The sequence below is a fragment of the Melanerpes formicivorus genome, unplaced genomic scaffold (genome assembly GCF_026170545.1).
Source record: "Melanerpes formicivorus ecotype bairdi unplaced genomic scaffold, bMelFor1.0.p_v2 SCAF_3, whole genome shotgun sequence".
Classification (NCBI taxonomy): Eukaryota; Metazoa; Chordata; class Aves; order Piciformes; family Picidae; genus Melanerpes; species Melanerpes formicivorus.
Genome location: NW_027142355.1, coordinates 40291433 through 40310382, shown reverse-complemented (window position 1 = coordinate 40310382; position 18950 = coordinate 40291433). Strand labels below are relative to the sequence as shown.

Below are 18950 nucleotides of genomic sequence, written 5' to 3'. Positions count from 1 at the left end.
CTTGGAGGGAGAGGTGCTGATAAACTGGGGAGGAGAAAAAGAGATGGAAAGGTGGTGTTAGGCTGTGCTGGGTTGTCCACATGAGTCTGCCTGCTTCCTCCTGCTTCTCTGTTTGCAAGATGGAGCAGATGTTCCACGGGAATAGAAGGGAAAACTTCTTCCCTGTGAGGGTGTCAGAGCCCTGGAGCAGGCTGCCCAGAGAGGTTGTGGAGTCTCCTTCTCTGGAGACATTCCAAACCCACCTGGATGTGTTCCTGTGTGACCTGCCCTGGGTGATCCTGCTCTGGCAGCGGGGGCTGGACTGTGGGTGATCTTTCGAGGTCCCTCCCAACCCCTAACATTCCGTGACTCCGTGCCTGCCACGGTGCCCCGTACGGCGGTGCTGATGGTGCAGAGCAGTCAGCACCCTGGACCCCCGGCCCGGCTGCCGGGGGCTTGCTCGGGGCGCCGCCGACGGCTGGGTTCGCTCCGCAGAACGACATCTCCGAGAAGGAGCAGCGCTGGGGAGCCAAAACCATCGCGGGCTCCGGACGGGCCGAGCACATCGAGTGAGTGCGGTGCCAGCCCCGGCGGGGGCCTCGCAGCGGCCGCGCCTGCTGCCCATCACCGCGGCGGGCAGGGACGGGAGGCGGCCCCGGGGGCGGAGGGGAAGCGGCAGCGCCGGCGCCGGCCGAAAGCAGCCAAATAAGGGCTGGTGCGGGGCGGAGAAGGGCTGCCGGGGTGCGCTGGGGCTCCTTGCTTGGCCATCCTCGCTTGGGGCTCCTTGCCTGGGGATCCTCGCTTGGGGCTCCGGGGCTCGCTTCCGGCCCCCGACAGCGGCCGGGCTGCAGCCCCCCGGCTGCAGCCCCCCGCCCGGACTCTGCCGGCTCCTGGCCCCGGGTTGCTGCGAGGGCTTCGCTTGCCAGACCTTCAGACAGCGGCAGCCTGTTGGCAAAGGCTTCCTCCGTCCTCACTGCCCAAAGATGACCCTGTCCTGCAGCTCTCCCGGGACATCCCAGCCCCGCAGCTCCTCTAGCACATCGCAGCCATGCCGCTCCCCCGCGAGATCGCAGAACCACTCTGAATGGCTGAACGCAGAGTCCATCCCTCAGTGGGGGCTGAACAGCTCCGAGGAGACCTTGTTGTGGCCTTCCAGTACCTGAAAGGGACTACAAGAAAGCTGAGGAGGGACTTTTTAGGGTGTCAGTTAATGATAGGACTGGGGGGAGTGGATCCAAGCGAGAGGAGGGTGGATTCAGATTGGATGTTAGGAAGAAGTTCTTCACCACGAGGGTGGTCAGACACTGGAACCAACTAGGTTCAGAACCAATTCAGCTTAGCCACATTTTCCGGTAGATCTACAGCTCATGTAGAGGACACAGGGATGTACTGGGAGGCTTTAATACAGCCTTAGATCAAGGCTGAAGTCAAAATAACACTCTTCTAAAAAGATAATTTTGATGTTTCTGGTCTGTATTCTTCCACTGTGAAATAAACTGGGAGCAGGTACTCCTGGGGCAGGATGCTTGCAGCTTTGGTTGTAAGACTTTGCTTGCTCTTTCCCCAGCACAATTCATTTCCCACTGCCTCCTGAATTTAAGCATGGGCTGTGACAATGAGGGCTGAGAAAGAATTTCTGAGCAACAGGAGCTGGCTTTTTACAAGGGAAGTGTATTCCAACCATACTGTAACCAGTCGAAATGCTGTTTGCATTCGTGGCACTCTGGGCTAAAATAACCCACAAGGAGGCTGAGGAAGGAGAAGAAGGAACTTCAGCAACTATGCGAGTTCAGCCAGAGGAGGGGTAGGTAAAAGCCACCACTAGGTCTCTGTAAGGTTGCGTGCTAACCCAAGCCATCCCATCTCGCCCATCAGCAAGTTCTGTGCTCCCTCTGGTGGCAGAGCCGGAGAAGTAAATCCAATATAACTCACACCTGCTGGTGGCAAAACCTTGCTTCTGCTGAGCTAGGAGAAGAATCTGGCGCCCAAACGATCTCAGCGTTACTATGTGCACAATAATAAGACAAGAAACATCAGGTTCAAGCTTGAACATAGACGAATTCACCTCAACATGAGGAGAAACTTCTTTACAGTGAGGGTGACAGAGTACTGGAACAGGCTGCCCAGCGAGGTTGTGGAGTCTCCTTCTCTGGAGACTTTCCAAAGCCATCTGGATGCATTACCCCATGCAGTGCTACAGGCTGGGGTCAGAGTGGCTGGAGAGCGGCCAGGCGGAGAGGGACCTGGGGGTACTGGACGATGGTAGGCAGAACATGAGCCTGCAGTGTGCCCAGGCAGCCAAGAGAGCCAATGGCATCCTGGCCTGCAGCAGGAACAGCGTGGCCAGCAGGAGCAGGGAGGTCATTCTGCCCCTGTACACTGCACTGGTTAGGCCACACCTTGAGTCCTGTGTCCAGTTCTGGGCCCCTCAGTTTAGGAAGGAGGTTGACTTGCTGGAACGAGTCCAGAGAAGGGCAACAAAGTTGGTGAGGGGCTTGGAACACAGCCCTGTGAGGAGAGGCTGAGGGAGCTGGGGTTGCTTTGCCTGGAAAGGAGGAGACTCAGGGGTGACCTTATTGCTGTCTACGACTGCCTTAAGGGAGGTTGTGGACAGGCAGAGGTTGGTCTCTTCTCCCAGGCAGCCAGCACCAGAACAAGAGGACACAGTCTCAGGCTGCGCCGGGGGAGGTTTAGGCTGGAGGTTACGAAGAAGTTTTACACAGAGAGAGTGATTGCCCATTGGAATGGACTGCCCAGGGAGGTGGTGGAGTCACCATCACTGGAGGTGTTTAGGAGGAGACTTGACAGGATGCTTGGTTGCATGGTTTAGTTGATTAGGGGTGTTGGATGGTAGGTTGGACTTGATGATCTTGAAGGTCTCTTCCGACCTGGTCTATTCTATTCTATTCTATTCTATTTTATGCTATGTCATGCTATGCTATGCTATGCCATTCTATTCTATTCTATTCTATTCTATTCTATTCTATTCTATTCTATTCTATTCTATTCTATTCTATTCTATTCTATTCTATTCTATTCTTTCCATTCCATTCCATTCCATTCCATTCCATTCCATTCCATTCCATTCCATTCCATTCCATTCCTGTACAGACTACCCTGGCTGCCCCTGCTTTAGCAGGGGGGTTGGACTCGATGACCGCTTGAGGTCCCACTCAACCTCTAATGTACTGTGATGTACCAAGCTTAATAGCTTATCTAGCTTAATAAACACAAGCTTAATAGACTTAGGAACACAAATAGCACTGAATTCTTTTTTTATTGACATTGGGGGAGGGAAAAAAAAAAACCTTTCACCATCCGATTGACCAAAAGTTTGCCAAATGAAAGGTCGACAAAAACAAGTGTTTTATGTACGTGCAAACATTGCAGGTCAAACTGCTAAAAGAAATAACTAAAAGACAGGTCTTGAGCTAAGATCAAGCAGCAGAAAAATAGCAAGTAGGTAAATGACTATTAAGTAGGTCTTACTTTGAAACTTCCCATTTAAACAAAGAATAAACAACAATAACACCACCAAATAAAGCCACAGCAGGTAATAGTTGCTCTTCTAAACTTTTATACACCATGTATGGATCACTCTGTCTTTCAGTTATTTCCTCTGGTAAAACTGACTTCTGTGAAGTCTCAGCAAGGCCATCTTGGCTGAAAGCGTGACGGTAGACAGGAGCCTGCCTAATGCCCTGTTGCAATGAAGAAATGGTGTGGGTGTGGGTGTGGGGGTGTGTGTGGGGGGTTGGCTTCTCTTTGCTTTATTTCTTTTGGTTGGTTGTTTGGTGTCAGAGATACACCTGGGAATAGGAATCTGATTCTGTGCAAGTATTAGATTTCAGTTTCCCCATGCTGGCTGGTGTCTGAAGGGTCCTGGAACGAAAAGGTGGCTCTCGGTAAAGCGAGGTTCTTCTTGGTCCGCAGGTAACAGAGAGGAAAGGTCTTTGTTGTCTGTTTTTTTTTTGGTTTTCTTTCTTTTTTCCCCCTTTTTTTTTATATTTTTATTTTTCTTTTTTGTATAAATCACGTTGTATTAAATTGTTTATTTCTTTTGTGTTGTTTTTTTCCCCCCTGTAAACAGTTCTTCTGGGTTGGTTTTGTTTTCCGAGAGGTGAGCCATCGCAAGCGCTTCTGAGTCAGGCACCTTTCAGAGGTCCGGTTCGGCTCCGGTTCCAGGTTGCATCCTTCCGTTGTACATCATCAGAGGCAGATGTTCAGCTTTAAAATATTGACAGATTTATTCTCTTCTTCCCCCCACACCCCTCACTCCCCTCACCCCCCCTCTCAGGAGGAACACTTTGAAGCTTCTAACTCGGCTAAACAATATTCATTTGACCGTTACAATCCCCCGACCTGTAAAAACGGTGGAATGGAGAGATACAAACAGCGTTGGTGACACTGTATTGCCAATGTTTGCACTGAGACCCCAGGTACCATAGAGTTTTAGTCTTTAAAAAAATCATATTTATATTCCATTTACATAAGACTTACACATTGTAAAAGAAATACATACACAGTAAATACGTCAATGCCTAGTATTTTACAGGAAAACAGATGGAGTCATGTAAAAATGGGTGGCTCCCTTTGAGAAACGCTTTGGGTGTGCACTACTGCCAAATTTCTGATGACAGAGATGCTGAGAGGAAAGGGGGGAAGTTTTGCTTCTATTTATTTTCTTTCTTTCTTTCTTTCTTTTTTTTTCAGTTAGTAATTTTTGTTGTTGTTGTTTTGTTCTTTATTTTGGAACTCTTCTTTTAACCCAATCAGTACAGCATGGCTGCTCGTTGGATAAACCTTATGTGTTCTCTTCCCTATATTACCCTGTTCTTGCAGAGAGTTTTAAGTAGTGCACTTCAGGTAAAGTAGAAGAAAGAGATGACATCTAAAGGGGAAAAAAATAAATAAACATTAATTAGTGAGGGTCTTTGGTTCTCCTTTGGTCTAGGATGCAGCGACACCAGAAAATACTAGAGCACTAAGTGAGCTACAGCATGTTTTACTAAAGCGTGGCTTTGAATACCTGCAGGAGTGTGTCAGGTTACAGCCAGCCCCGGAGGAGTGTGGGATGAAAAGAACCCAGCCCCCAGGTGGACAAAGAAACCCAACCCAGTTGGGCAGAGAAACTTGGTTTCCCCTCCCAGGGAAAGGAGGTGCCTGGGTCAAAGTCTATTCCATTCCCCTTTCCTGTCCATCCAAACCTGTTTGAGGGGAGCCATTTTCCTGTCTCTTCCTCTTGCTCCTGCAACCACGTGGTGGGGCCTGCTCCATGCTGCATCCAAGCTCCTCCTAAGGACTGCATCTAAAGAGGATCCACATTTGCATCTAGAGCATCCTATGCCAGCTCAGCCTGGTTCTGTGTATTTTTTGATTTGCCCTTTTTCCTTATAACTTTGTGTCTTCCCTTTTACTCAAATGCCTTTTATGTTTTGTTAAACTGAACTTTTTACTTCTGAATCAATTCAAGACTGTTTCTTTCATGGTTTTACCTCTCTTTTCTCCTGCCTAATTTGCTTTACCCTACCAAGGAAAAAAGGGATAGGGGAGGCAATCTAAATCTGTTCTATCTGGGCTTTTGGACTCTGGGAAAGCTTAAATAGAACAGAATGGAATTGGCACTGGTTAGGCCACACCCTGAGTCCTGTGTCCAGTTCTGGGACCCTCAGTTTAGGAAAGATGATGAGTTGCTGGAACATATCCAGAGAAGGGCAACAAAGTTGGTGAGGGGTTTGGAGCACAGCCCTGTGAGGAGAGGCTGAGGGAGCTGGGGTTGCTTAGCCTGGAGAAGAGGAGGCTCAGGGGTGACCTTATTGCTCTCTACAACTCCCTGAAGGGAGGTTGTAGCCAGGTGGGGGTTGGTCTCTTCTCCCAGGCAACCAGAACAAGAGGACACAGTCTGAAGCTGCACCAGGGGAGGTTTAGGCTGGATGTTAGGAAGAAATTTTTCCCAGAAAGAGAGATTGCCCATTGGAATGTGCTGCCCAGGGAGGTGGTGGAGTTACCATCGCTGGAAGCGTTTAGGGAGAGACTGGATGGGACACTTAGTGCCTTGGTTTTGTTGATTAGATGGTGTTGGGTGATAGGTTGGACTTGATGATCTCAGAGGTATTTTCCAACCTTGTTAATTCTTTATTCAGCACTAAGGTTGGTTTCCTGCATCTGGAGACCTTTGCCTGTTTGGCACAAGGCTGAACACACATTTATGTGTTTAGACCTTGATGTACTCTGTGACCCTCCTTGTCTACTGCAGCTTGGCAGCATTTACCTTTTCTACCTTGCTGATCCCTTTGCTATGGAGCACTTATTCTTTCAGATCTTTTTGGAACCCTTCTTCTCCATCTGCCTTTATGCATCCTCATTGGAACCCTTCACTGATAAAGTACTTTGTGGGTTCTGCCAAATCCCCTTTGAGATTTCATCAGAATAAAAGTGAAACTAGTAGATTGTATTTCCCCAGCCTGTGTCCCAGAACAGAACTGTCCTGGCTGAGCCTTCTGACTTGGTGATGACAACTATTTCATAAGAGGAGAGTATTGGGAAAGGTTAAGCATTGTGACTTCCAAATACACTGGAGCATAGCCAGCAACTCGAGGGAGGTGATTCTCCCCCCCTACTCTGCTCTGGTGAGACCCCACCTGGTGTACTGTGTCCAGTTCTGGATCCCCTATTACAGTAGGGGTCTGAAATGTGTCCAGAGAAGGGCCACAAGAATGATCAGAAGGCTGGAGCTGCTCTCCCATGGAAACAGTCTGAGGGAGTTGTGGCTATTCAGTCTGGAGAAGAGAAGGCTCTGAGGAGACCTATGGTGGCCTTCCAGTATCTGAAGGGGGCTACAAGAAAGCTGGGAAGGGACGGTTTAGGGTGTCAGGGAGTGATAGGACTGGGGAGAATGAAAAAAAAACCAAACTAGAAATGGGTAGATTCAGATTGGATGTTAGGAAGTTCTTCCCCATGAGGGTGGTAAGACATTGGAACAGGTTGTCCAGGGAGGTGGTAGAAGCCTCATCCTTGGGAGTTTTGAAGGCCAGGCTGGATGTGGCTGTGAGCAACCTCATCTAGTGTGAGGGGGGTTGGAACTAGATGATCCTTGAGGTCCCTTCCAACCCTAACAATTCTATGATTCTATGTGTAGTGGCATTGCTGCTGCTCAGCTGCACAACACATGGCTGCCACAGCAGAAAACTTGACCCATCCCATGTGCTCTGTGGTTAACTTTGCTACAGATACCAGCAGTCTTCCTTGTTCTTAAATTTCTGTTCTTGAGAGTGCCCTCAAACTGGGCCGTGCAGGGCATGCTCATGTAACTGTTCATGGTTTCTGGCAGCTCATCCTGGTGGTGGCCTCAATAAACGTTTACAAGAATTTACCTGAAATGCAACTTGAAATCATAGGAATGGAACCCAGCTGTGGTGAAGAAAGGCTGTGAGACACTGTAAGGTTGTACCCAGTGGGTGTAAACTGTTTTGAAATACAAGACATTGACATTCTCTGCAAGAGAAGTGAGTAGCAGAATACAGGAGTCTGCAGCTTGCTGTGATCACAGGCTGGTCTCCTTTGTTCCACATGCAACCCATTTGCAGCTCTCTTTTCAGACTGCTTTTCATATGCATTTTCCTCTTTGCTATATTAAAAACTGTCTCCTGGTGCTGTTTCTATAGCTCATCCACCTCTCCTGCTTTTTAGAGCCAGTCCCTGATTCTTTGCATGCAGATGGTTTTGTTGTATTCTAGGCAAGGTGTTACAAGCCTGGATCTCAGTCTGCCTTGGATCTGGAAGATTTCAGGAGGCATGCTGTAAGGAATAATATTCCCTTTTGCCCAAGTATCAGCATTTCTATGGTTCTGTGTTCTGGACACATCTCTTCCTGCAGTCCTACTTACTGATGGCTTTGTGTTTGAACTGCATTTTCATTGGTCCTACTTTATTGTTTTCCACATGGCAGTAGGATCCTGAGCAATTGTGATGGGTTGCACCCATCCTGGAAGCAGGGAGGGGAGGGCTTGTGAGAGCATTGCTCTCCCTGCAGGGGATTTTCCCCCTAGAAAACTAAGTTAGCCTGTGCCACTCTCCCTCCCTGTCCAGCAAGCCTATAAAAAGGAGGACACAGCAGCCATTAGCTCTCTCTGGGCACTGCCTTTGCTTGGACGAGGACTGCTGGTGGCTCCCTGCTTCTCTGCCACGTGGTCAGGCCTGATCCTTCTCCCTGCTACCTCCACACCTCTTCAAAGATACTGGTTTTGTGTTCTTATTTTTAATCCCATCCGTCCTTGTTCCTTACCCTTGTGAACCCTACCTGTTATTGTTACATATATATATATAGTTTAAAGAAAATTCTTTACCTCTCTACTTCCAAGCCAACTCCAAATTATTTCTTGGTGGATTTGCTCCTTTCCTTTCTTTTCCTCTCTATTGGGAAAGAGAAGTGGGGAGCAGGGGAGGGATTCTCAGCTGTGCCCCCATCTGAACTCTTAAGTCCCAGTTAAGGCTCAAACCACCACAGCAATCTACATTTTCCACTGGTAGCACTGGCTGTTCCTAAGCACTTTTGAACCTGTTTAGAATTATTAACATCTCATTGGCCCCAAGCTTTTCCCAGCACTGGGAATCTAAACCCAAGGACTTTCTTGCAGAGCCTGGCATATCTTGCCAACAATGCATAACACCTATTGAAGCATGTTTAATGCCTGGTGAGGTTTTGGTGCTATCCAAATATTCTTTCCAGCTCCCTTGCAATTGCCTGAGTAGCTAAATGGAAAACTGTTTTACTGAGGAAGCATCAGCATGAAATGGTGCTGCACTGATGAAAGCAAAACCTGGGATGTAGCAGGAAACGGTGCATTGCTGCACAACTCTGCAAGAGTCGATCTGTGAAACTCATAGCCATGTTCAAAAGGTAAGGGGTGAGGAATGCAACATGAATTCCAGTACAAAATTTGATTCAAAGTGGCATCTAGCTCAGAATATCGTTCCTGTGACACTGGTCAATTGTGGATGGTTTAGGAAGAGACTGGATGAGGCACTTGGTGCCATGGTTTAGTTGATCAGATGGTGTTGGGTGATAGGTTGGACTTGATGATCTCAAAGGTCTTTTCCAACCTGGTTAATTCTATTCTATTCTATTCTATTCTATTCTATTCTATTCTATTCTATTCTATTCTATTCTATTCTATTCTATTCTATTCTATTCTATTCTATTCTATTCTATTCTATTCTATTCCATTCCATTCCATTCCATTCCATTCCATTCCATTCCATTCCATTCCATTCCATTCTTTCTAGACTATTCTAGGCTATTCTAGGCTATGCTATGCTATGCTATGCTATACTATGCTATACTATGCTATGCTATTTGGGAAGTGCAAGAATCTCTGTTACAGATAGCTTTGGAAGATTTTCTATATAGGGGGAAGTTTTGTACTAACTTTGTGATGTTCCAAATTGAGCCATGTCTCTCATTTGAAAATAGAAAGTAAATCTCTTTTGCTTTACTAGTTGTCCCTCCCCCTCCCCATTCTCTCCCTAGCTCCTGATAGAACTCATTCAAATGCTCTGTGTTCGTAAAGTAAGTTAACTCCCTGTGCCTACTGCTCTCTCCCCAGTTCTAGCTTTGAAGTTTGAGAGCATACAAAATGCATTATGGTTGGTGAGCTCCCATCAGAAGAGTGGTCTGAAAACGTCTGTCTTATCTGCTGAAGTGATTTCAGCAGAAAGAACCTGCTTTTAGAGATGGGGAGAAGAATCACATTGCATCTCCTGGACCAAGCTTGAGACTGCTGTCCTGATGATGCGACCACCCCAGTGAGTCTGAGTTAGGTGCTCTGCTACGTGCTGGCTCTTGTTTGAATAATGCCAAGGAAGGTTGGATGTAGCATAGTAAAGAGCCTTCATGATGGCTCCATGTGAATACTCACAACAATTCAGTGCTGGCTTCTTTGCTAGGCCTTGTCAGCATGAGTATGTGCGAACTGTTGAGCTGTCTAACCTCTGCAGTCGTGATGAAGCAACTGCAAATTGTAAAGAAACAAAAGAAAAGAAGAAAGAAAAAAAAAAGAAGAAGAAACAAACCAGAACCTATTTAGAAACATGAATAAAGTATAACTCTGCTTTGCTATTAAATTGCTTTGTGGCTTTCCATGACATGTCCTGGGCATGGTCTAAGTCCCAACTCTTTCTTCATGGCTGTTCCATGACTGAAATACAATTTGAAATTCAATTTTGTCCTGGTTTTGCTGTGAAGTCCTAACACTGTGCCTGTCATGGTGTGTAAATACCATGGCATTCTTAGCTCTGGGAGATACAAAGCCAATCCCAGACGAAGATGTAAGTCTTCAAAGCTACCTACCTTGAAGTCTACTAGTTTTGGTACTCAGCTCAATAATAAGTTGCCTGGAAGACCCTGAGTAAATCACTGCATTCTCCCTTGTGTTAGTTCCCCATCTATAAAATGAGAGCAGTATCCTCTAACATTGTAGCATGGCTAGGAGGTGAAATCAAGGAATGTTTGTGAGGTTCTTAGCTACTACGCTGATGTGAGCCACGGGAATGCAGAGGGAGCTAGTGCCTTGATTGGTATGTGGGATTTGCCTTGGAATGGATTCTTGTCTTACAGCTCTTTGGCCAAAATAGCTCAGGATTAAAAGCAAAGCGTGCACATGAGCAGTGGAGTCAATGGAACTCAGTGATGCAATCAGTAAATGATTCCATCTGTAACTGCAGCTCTAGAGTATTGTTTCTAAAGGTGAGAAATTCAGATGGCAATATTGTCCTACCATATTGTCATACAAGAGCTACACATTGATCACTAAGAGCAGTTCAGTAAATTACCTTGAGGCAAGTCTGCTCCTAGACCTAAATTCTCCCATGAGGAAATAAACAGCAGTGTTTGAAGTGGGCCAGTCTGCATCCTGGTGCTTCTCAGAACTTCAGGCTTTGTCTATCCTCCATCTCCCTGCAGGAACAGCTGCAATGGGCTTTGTCCTTTCTGCCTGCCCTTTTACAACGGTCTTTAAATTTTACTTTCTTTCTTTTATTTATTTTTTTGTTAATTATGAGCTCTTTGTTACTTTTCCAATCATTGCTGAGGCATTAGTGCATCTTTTGGAAAGGAAGAGTTTTCCAAAGAAAATACAGACTGGTAGACCTGAAATTTAGTGTCTGCTAACTAGACTAGCTGCCTGATTGTTGTTAATTGTTAGCAGCTTGAATTCCTCTCTTTCTGAGTTTATCCTTTGCAGATCTAGGATGCTTATACAAACACTGACAAGCTGAAGTCAATCTGAAAAAAATCAATACTGTGCCAAGTCAGTGCTTCTTCATTCCATTCACTGTGAGGGTGGTGAGACACTGGAACGGGTTGCTCAGGGAGGTGGTGGAAGCCTCATGCCTGGAGGTTTTGAAGCCCAGGCTGGATGTGGCTGTGAGCAACCTGATGTAGTGTGAGGTGTCCCTGCCCATGGCAGGGGGGTTGGAACTGGATGATCTTAGAGGTCACTTCCAACCCTGACAATTCCATGATTCCCTAATTCAGCTGTCCTTGACTTCTTTCATCCTAGTTATGTGAACACAGCCGTTCTGGTGCAAGACAGACACGGGCTAGAGGTCAGCTTGGCCTGTTAGAATAAGGCTCTTGCTTTTCAACAGTGAGTGCAGAAACTACTACATACCATCAGTTGCCATCTTCCGTGACTGCCCTGATGTTGTGGTTAACCTGAACCCAGCTGGCAACGTTTCTGATGAGCCTGGCATCATGCTGATCCCGTGCACCTCACGAGGAGGAAACTGTCGTCGCCAGGAGGGGCCACGTCTGAAGTTCTTGTCGTCGCTCTGCCAACATAGAGTTGTGTTTGATAAAGCAAAAGGTTTGGGTTTAATTCTAAAGGTTTGGGTCTAATTATTTTTCTTTCTTTTTCTTTTTCTTTTTCTTTTTATTTTTTTTTTTATTAATTAATTATCCTGCTGCCTGCTCCCTCTCTCACTGTCAGATGTATCCCACAACAGCCACCCTGCTCTGTGGTACTGCATCCAGCAGCTTCGGTGCGGTTGAGACACCCTCGTGCTTTAGAAATAGTAAATGCCAGGGCGGAAAATGCCTCTTAAATCTCAGGGTTTTAGTATTTGATCTGATTTAGTCTGATCTCTTCCCCACACAGTGACAGAAATTGCAGTGGTTTGCACTGCATTGGAAGGCTTATGTAAAGTGCTAATGAGTAAATACTTGTGCTTGCACAGAATTCATCGGCTTCTCACATTTACGGTGAGCCTTAGGAAGTTTTATTCCTCTTCCCTTGCAGACATCCAAGTCTTGAATATTTTTTTGCACTAGACTCTTACCTTAAGATGAATATTTTCCATAGGTGGATTTGAGATTCCCCATCTCAGGTAACCGCCCCAAACCCCACTCTATTACATAGTAACTGTGAAGAACAAACACAAACAAGACAAAACCAAAACCAACCAGCCAAACCCAAACAATGGCAAAAAAACCCCAACCAACCAACCCCACAACCAACCACAAATCCACTTTTCTTCTTAATTTTTAAAGAAAGAGTGTTAGGAAGTATAAGTAAAGAGCAAGGTTGTGCAGGCCCTTGCTCTGGGCACTGACACATAGCCTCTTTTCTTCATGTTTCCTCTACAGAAAATGTTCATTTTAAGGTAAGAGTGGATTGTCAAATTTAGCATCCAAAATGCTGGGAGCACCACACTGTGGTTATTTTTAAACCTTGGATTGGCATTTCCTTTTCTCTTTTATTTTTTTTTCTTAGAGCTTTTATCTATTCTGCAAAAACAATACAATAAAGAAAGTGCAGGTGAACCTCTCTTCATGCATTCAATGCAATGGTTCTGTCTTACTGTGGCATGGTAGAAATACTGAAAAGAAAATGAATTACTTCCTCAAGCCGTCTTTCAGTTCCTAGTGCTAAAAGGTTGTTGTATTCTCTCTCAAGGATCTGCCGTGCCTAGAGACACCAAAGTGAAAAATTAGAATAGAATAGAATAGAATAGAACAGAATGGAATAGAATAGAATAGAATAGAATAGAATAGAATAGAATAGAATAGAATAGAATAGAATAGAATAGAATAGAATAGAATAGAATTAACCAGGTGGGAAAACACCTTTGAGATCGTCAAGTCCAACCTATCACCCAACACCTCTAATCAACTAAACTATGGCACCAAGCACCCCATCCAGTCTCTTCCTAAACACCTCCAGTGATGGTGACTCCACCACCTCCCTGGCCAGCACATTCCAATGGCCAATCTCTCTTTCTGGGAAGAATTTCTTCCTAACCTCCAGCCTAAACCTCCTCTGGTGCAGCTTGAGACTGTGTCCTCTTGTTCTGGTGCTGGTTGCCTGGGGGAAGAGACCAGCCCCCACCTGGCTACAATCTCCCTTCCCTGTAGATAGCAATAAGGTCTCCCCTGAGCCTCCTCTTCTCCAGGCTAAGCAACCCCAGCTCCCTCAGCCTCTCCTCACAGGGCTGTGCTCCAAACCCCTCCTCAGCTTTGTTGCCCTTCTCTGGACACCTTCCAGCAGCTCAACATCTTTCCCAAACTGAGGGTCCCAGAGGTGGACACAGGACTCAAGGTGTGGCCTAACCAGTGCTGAGTACAGGAGCACAATGACCTCTCTGCTCCTGCTGGCCACATTGTTCCTGATACAGGCCAGGACGCCATTGGCCTTCTTGGCCACCTGGGCACACTGCTGGCTCACATTCAGCCTACTATCAACCAGCACCCCCAGGTCCCTCTCTGCCTGGCTGCTCTCCAGCCACTCTGTCCCCAGCCTGTAGCACTGCATGGGGTTGTTGTGGCCAATGTGTAGAACCTGGCACTTAGATGTGTTAAGTCTCATGCCCTTGGACTCTGCCCAGCTGTTCAGCCTGTCAAGGTCCTTCTGCAGAGCTCTTCTACCCTCTAACAGATCACCACCTGCCCCCAGCTTGGTGTCATCTGCAAATTTACTGCTGATGGACTCAATGCCCTCATCCAGATCATCAATAAAGATATTAAAGAGCACAGGGCCCAGCACTGATCCCTAGGGGACCCCACCAGTGCCTCGCTGCCAGCTGGCTGTGGCACCATTCACCACCACTCTCTGGGCTCAGCCCTCCAGCCAGTTTCTAACCCAGCACAGAGTTCTGCTCTCCAAGCCAGGGGCTGACAGCTTGGCCAGGAGTTTGCTGTGGGGGATGGTATTAAAAGGGTTGGAGATGAACAAAAGGCAGCAATGGGGACAGATGAAGCAGAAGTGACACTGAGCAGACTTGCCTGGGTGTTTTGTGTTGGGATCTGTAATAATAAAGCTAAACTGCTGTAGTCAAAGTTTTCATCCAGTGCTATCAGTGAGCCATGGACACCGCTCTCTAGGATGTTATTAGCGTATTCCCGGAGGCCAATGGCTTGTATCCAGCGTATGACTCGGTCGTTGCTCCATACCAGCACATCTGGAAGGACAGAACACCAGGTCAGTATCCTGAGGCCTGACAACCTCCAAACTGGACAGGTGCATGCATGCAGTCGTGGATGCACTGTGGATGTCACTGCTTTAGTTCATGTTTGAGGAATACCAGCACACTATCCATGTAGCTTTAGAATCACAGAGTTCTTAGGGTTGGAAGGGACCTCAAGAATCATCTAGTTCCAACCCCCATGCCATGGGCAGGGACACCTCACACTACATCAGGTTGCTCACAGCCACATCCAGCCTGGCCTTCAAAACCTCCAGGGATGAGGCTTCCACCACCTCCCTGGGCAACCTGTTCCAGTGTCTCACCACCCTCATGGGGAAGAATTTCTTCCTAACATCCAATCTGAATCTAACCATTTCTACTTTTCTTCCATCCCTCCTAGTCCTATCACTACCTGACACCTTAAAAAGTCCCTCCCCATCTTTCTTATAGCCCTCTTCAGATCCTGGAAGGCCACAATAAGGTCTCCTCAGAGCCATTAGTATCTCCTCTTCAAAACTCAGTGGTTTTAGCTACCTTCCAATTAAATGTTTACTCTTAAACAATGGTCTCAAAGGAGAAAGGTGCCTCCAGAGGGCAGCTCCAGAATGCAGCCCCTCCCATCTCCTAGAGATAACCCTTTCCAGCTCTTAGGCTTTTCTCACAGTTTAACATTGCAAGGGCATGGGAGACACATTCATTCCTCAAGGCTTCACTCGAGAGTTTTGTATTAAGCGTTTTTGAGATTCAGCTCAGCAGCTCCCACTTTATAAGATGCCATAAAGCAAATGATGAGTTTGCTCATGAGTCACAATTTTAGAGCCTAAAAAAAGACTTGAGAAAGCTGGTTGAGCTGTTCAGGGTCATGCCAGTTATAAAGCTAAGGCAACAAACAAGCTAGGAAACCATTTCTGAGGATTTGGCTGTTACATAAAATGTTTCATACCCCACCCATAAGATTAAAAGAAAGTTGCTTATACTGAGCTCTATACTTGTGAACTGGAAATGTGATACTCAGGTGGCTGTTACTAAATAAGAAGACTTTTTCCTGAACCCTTGCAAGTCCAACTTATGTAGATGTTCTGGGAGCAGGCATTCTTGATCTCCTGACCAAGGGCATCCCAGACTTTGGGGTCAGGATTGGCTGAAACACAGCATGGCAGACAGGGATCACCAAGACCAGATTCCAAAGATGGAAATGCTTAGGGGAATCAAAAGATGCAGTTCTAATAATGGGGGGAGAAAAACCCACCACCAACCCTTATTGTTGTACAGAAAGGAACCATGCAGGAGGCCTGCAACTGTTCTAGAGAGCTTTACACAGAAAAATGCTTTAGAGTCAACTGCTAAACCTTCTCCTAAGGGCAGTCCTGTTAGGAACTATTCTTATAAACCAACCAACTGCCTCAGTGGCCACCCATCCAAGCTACATTTTCTATTTAGAATAAATCAAAGGCAAAGGTTTGCAAACACAGGATCACAGTGCTAGAGTTCTGAGTCCTCCCATTCCCCACTGCTGCCCCCAGCACAACCCACTGAGCTGCAGGTGAATTGGCCCTCTGCTTCTGAGACTGAAGGAGTCCCCACAAATCTAGTTTAGCAAAAGGAGCATATCAAAGCCACCATTCAGCAAAGGCTGCCTCAATTTAGCAAAGTACTTAGCTGTGTCTAATTTAAGGAGATATTTAGTGTTCTGAAGAGGGATGCACTTAGGTTGCTTTTACTCAAAGCACATGCTTAACTGCTTTGCTAAAATGGCATGGCAAGGGGTTAATATTGTCAAGCTTCAAAAGGAAGAAACATTCCCAGTAGTCATTCCCAGCAGCTATCACCTTTTATTTCATGCTGACTCATTTCTCTTCGCTTTTCCAGTTCTTTTCTATCATAATTCAACCTCTTTAAACACATGATTCCATATTGCAAGCTTGTTCTGTCATTTAAAGAGAAACATTTACAGAGTTAATAAAGGTAATTCTGAAGATGGGAACACATGTAGGATGCATTTCCTGTGTTTCACAGGAGGTGGTTCATGGTGCCCATGGAGCAAATCTTGAGGACAGAGGGGAGAGTAAAACCATCAAAAAATAAGAAAAAAACAACAAATCCAAAACCCTCCATAGACTTAAAAAAGTGAAATGGACCAAAGCAAAATGAGTGTGTTTCAATATATGTTCTAGCATAAGAAGACCATAACATTCAAAACCATACTGAGGAAAGGTCAGCCCTTGCAGGCTGTGAAATTTGTTGCATTTGGCCTCCAAAAAATGACAAGTCAGACATTACATTAAAAAAAAACCCACCAACATCCACTTCTGGTCACATCAACATCATTCTCCCTAAAGCCTAAGTGCCTTTGTTTCCATATTTCCAGTTTAGCTTCCTGGCTATAACCCTAAATAACTTGTAAAGCCTCTCAATTTGCTTGTACTGTTAACAGCTTTTACCTGCTACACACAATAGCTTTTCATTATGAGGACATCTCAGGGCTTCAAATCCCAGCCTACTACTTTCTGATACTTTGCACCGCTTGTTTGTGTATTGTCAAGGCTTTATTTATGTTATATATTACAGAATTAATCAGGTTGGAAAAGACCTCAGAGATCATTGAGTCCAACCTATCACCCAACACCATCTAATCAACTAAACCATGGCACCAAGTGCCTCATCCTGTCTTATGTTAAACACTTCCAGGGACAATGTCTCCACCACCTCCCTGGGCAGCACATTCCAATGGGCAATCCCTCTTTCTGTGAAGAACTTGATACTCACATCCAACCTAAACCTTCCCTGGCACAGTTTAAGACTGTGTCCTCTGTCACTGGTTGCCTGGGAGAAGAGACCAGCCCCCACCTGGCTACAAACACCCTCCAGGTAGTTGTAGATGGCAATAAGGTCTGCCCTGAACCTCCTCTTCTCCAGGCTATGCAACCCCAGCTCCCTCAGCCTCTCCTTGTAGGGCTTGTGCTCCAAACCCCTCCCCAGCTTTGTTGCCCTTCTCTGGACACATTCCAGCAACTCAACATCTTTCCTAAACGGAGGTGCCCAGAACTAGACACAGAAGTCAAAGTGTGGCCTCACCAGTGCTGAGTACAGGGGCAGAACAACCCACCCTGCTCCTGCTGGCCACACTGTTCCTGAACAGGCCAGGATGCCATTGGCCTTCTTGGTTACCTGGGCACACTGCTGGCTCATGTTCAGCCTACTGTCAAACCAGTACCCCCTAGCTCACTATGAAATCGATCTGAACCAATGCCCTAGTTTTGAGAGACATCAGTACAACGCATCTGCTATTACAAGAACGATCTCAGCTCTGATCCCTAGCACTCAGCACTCACTTTTCTGCGTGGTTTCCCACAACATAGTGAAAGTGCTTTTGTTCCTTGCAGCACCGTTTAGCACACCAGACACACAAATGCCTTTAGAGCTGTAGTCTTTACGCCAACATACCGATGGAAGCTATCCACCATCTTCAGGTGCACACGTAGATCTTTCTTTGTCAGGTGATCTAACATCCTCGCGTCTACCAGGCACTCCATGAAGTAGCTTCGGTACTGAGGTAACCCCAGACTGGGGAGCCATTCGTTACCTATCCACTCGTGGTTCATGTCACCATAAGCCAGGGTCTATGGGGCAAAAACAAACAAACAAAACAAAAGAGAGGGGCAATAAATGTGTGAGCTTCACTGAATCACAGGATGTTAGAGGCTGGAAGGGACCTCCAGGGATCATCCAGTCCAACTGCCCTTGCCAAAGCAGGGTCACTTAGGGTGGTCCGCACAGGAATTCATCCAGGTAGGTTTGGAAAGTTTCCAGAGAAGGAGACTCCACAACCTCTCTGGGCAGCCCGTTCCAGTGCTCTGTCACCCTCACTGCAAAGAAATTTCTTCTCATGTGGAGGTGAAACCTTCTATGTGCAGGTTTGGATCCATTAGTCCTTGTCTCGTTACTGTGCACCACCAAAAACAGCTTGGCCTCCTCCACTTGACACCCACCCCTCAGATATTGATAGACACTGATCACTGAGTTTGTCCAAAGTTGCACCACAGACTGAAGATAATATCTAATCTGCTGTGCTTACTTTTACTGAGACTTCCTAGCTGAGAGATCTTGTCTAAAAAGAAAACAGATATCCATTTTTACATTGTTTTGACATTGGAGGTGGATGCCACTGGGAGAGGCTCCTCACTGATGGCAGTATTGCCTCTTGATTCTTGTTTTCTGTATTTCTAAATTTAAGTAAATCTTTTGTAACAAGAAATCATAGTTTGGTGGGGGTTTTTTTTGAGTTTTAAATGCAAGCAAACTTTTCCCACAAGCAAAATGTATTTGTTTCATAATCTTCCTTGCTTTCAGTTGGACCTGAATATTTATGCTAGGCAAATCCTCCACTCTCAGCTCCCTCAGAGCTTCCTTACAAGCCAGCTGTTCCAGGCCCTTCTCCAGTCTCATTGCCCTTCTCTGGACACACTCCAGCACCTCAATGTCCTTCCTGTAGTCAGGGGCCCAGAACTGAG

General features: G+C 46.3%; 1 protein-coding gene across 7 annotated transcripts in view; it reads right to left on the bottom strand.

Moving 5' to 3' along the window:
- Positions 1-3239: 3239 nt before the first annotated feature.
- Positions 3240-18950, bottom strand: part of PPFIA2 (PTPRF interacting protein alpha 2) — a 373279-nt gene continuing 357568 nt past the window's right edge. For 6 of the 7 annotated variants that reach the window (XM_068170572.1, XM_068170556.1, XM_068170577.1 and 3 more), the window contains 7 exons: positions 17884-18059; positions 16269-16366; positions 14258-14433; positions 12876-12944; positions 11649-11808; positions 9897-9989; positions 3240-4870 (listed from right to left, as the gene is read on the bottom strand). In XM_068170572.1, coding sequence (XP_068026673.1) covers positions 9931-9989; positions 11649-11808; positions 12876-12944; positions 14258-14433; positions 16269-16366; positions 17884-18059 — 738 coding nt within the window. In that variant the 3' untranslated portion in view covers positions 3240-4870; positions 9897-9930. The remainder of the gene's footprint in view (positions 4871-9896; positions 9990-11648; positions 11809-12875; positions 12945-14257; positions 14434-16268; positions 16367-17883; positions 18060-18950) is intronic. The other variant, XM_068170564.1, reaches the window with a different exon arrangement.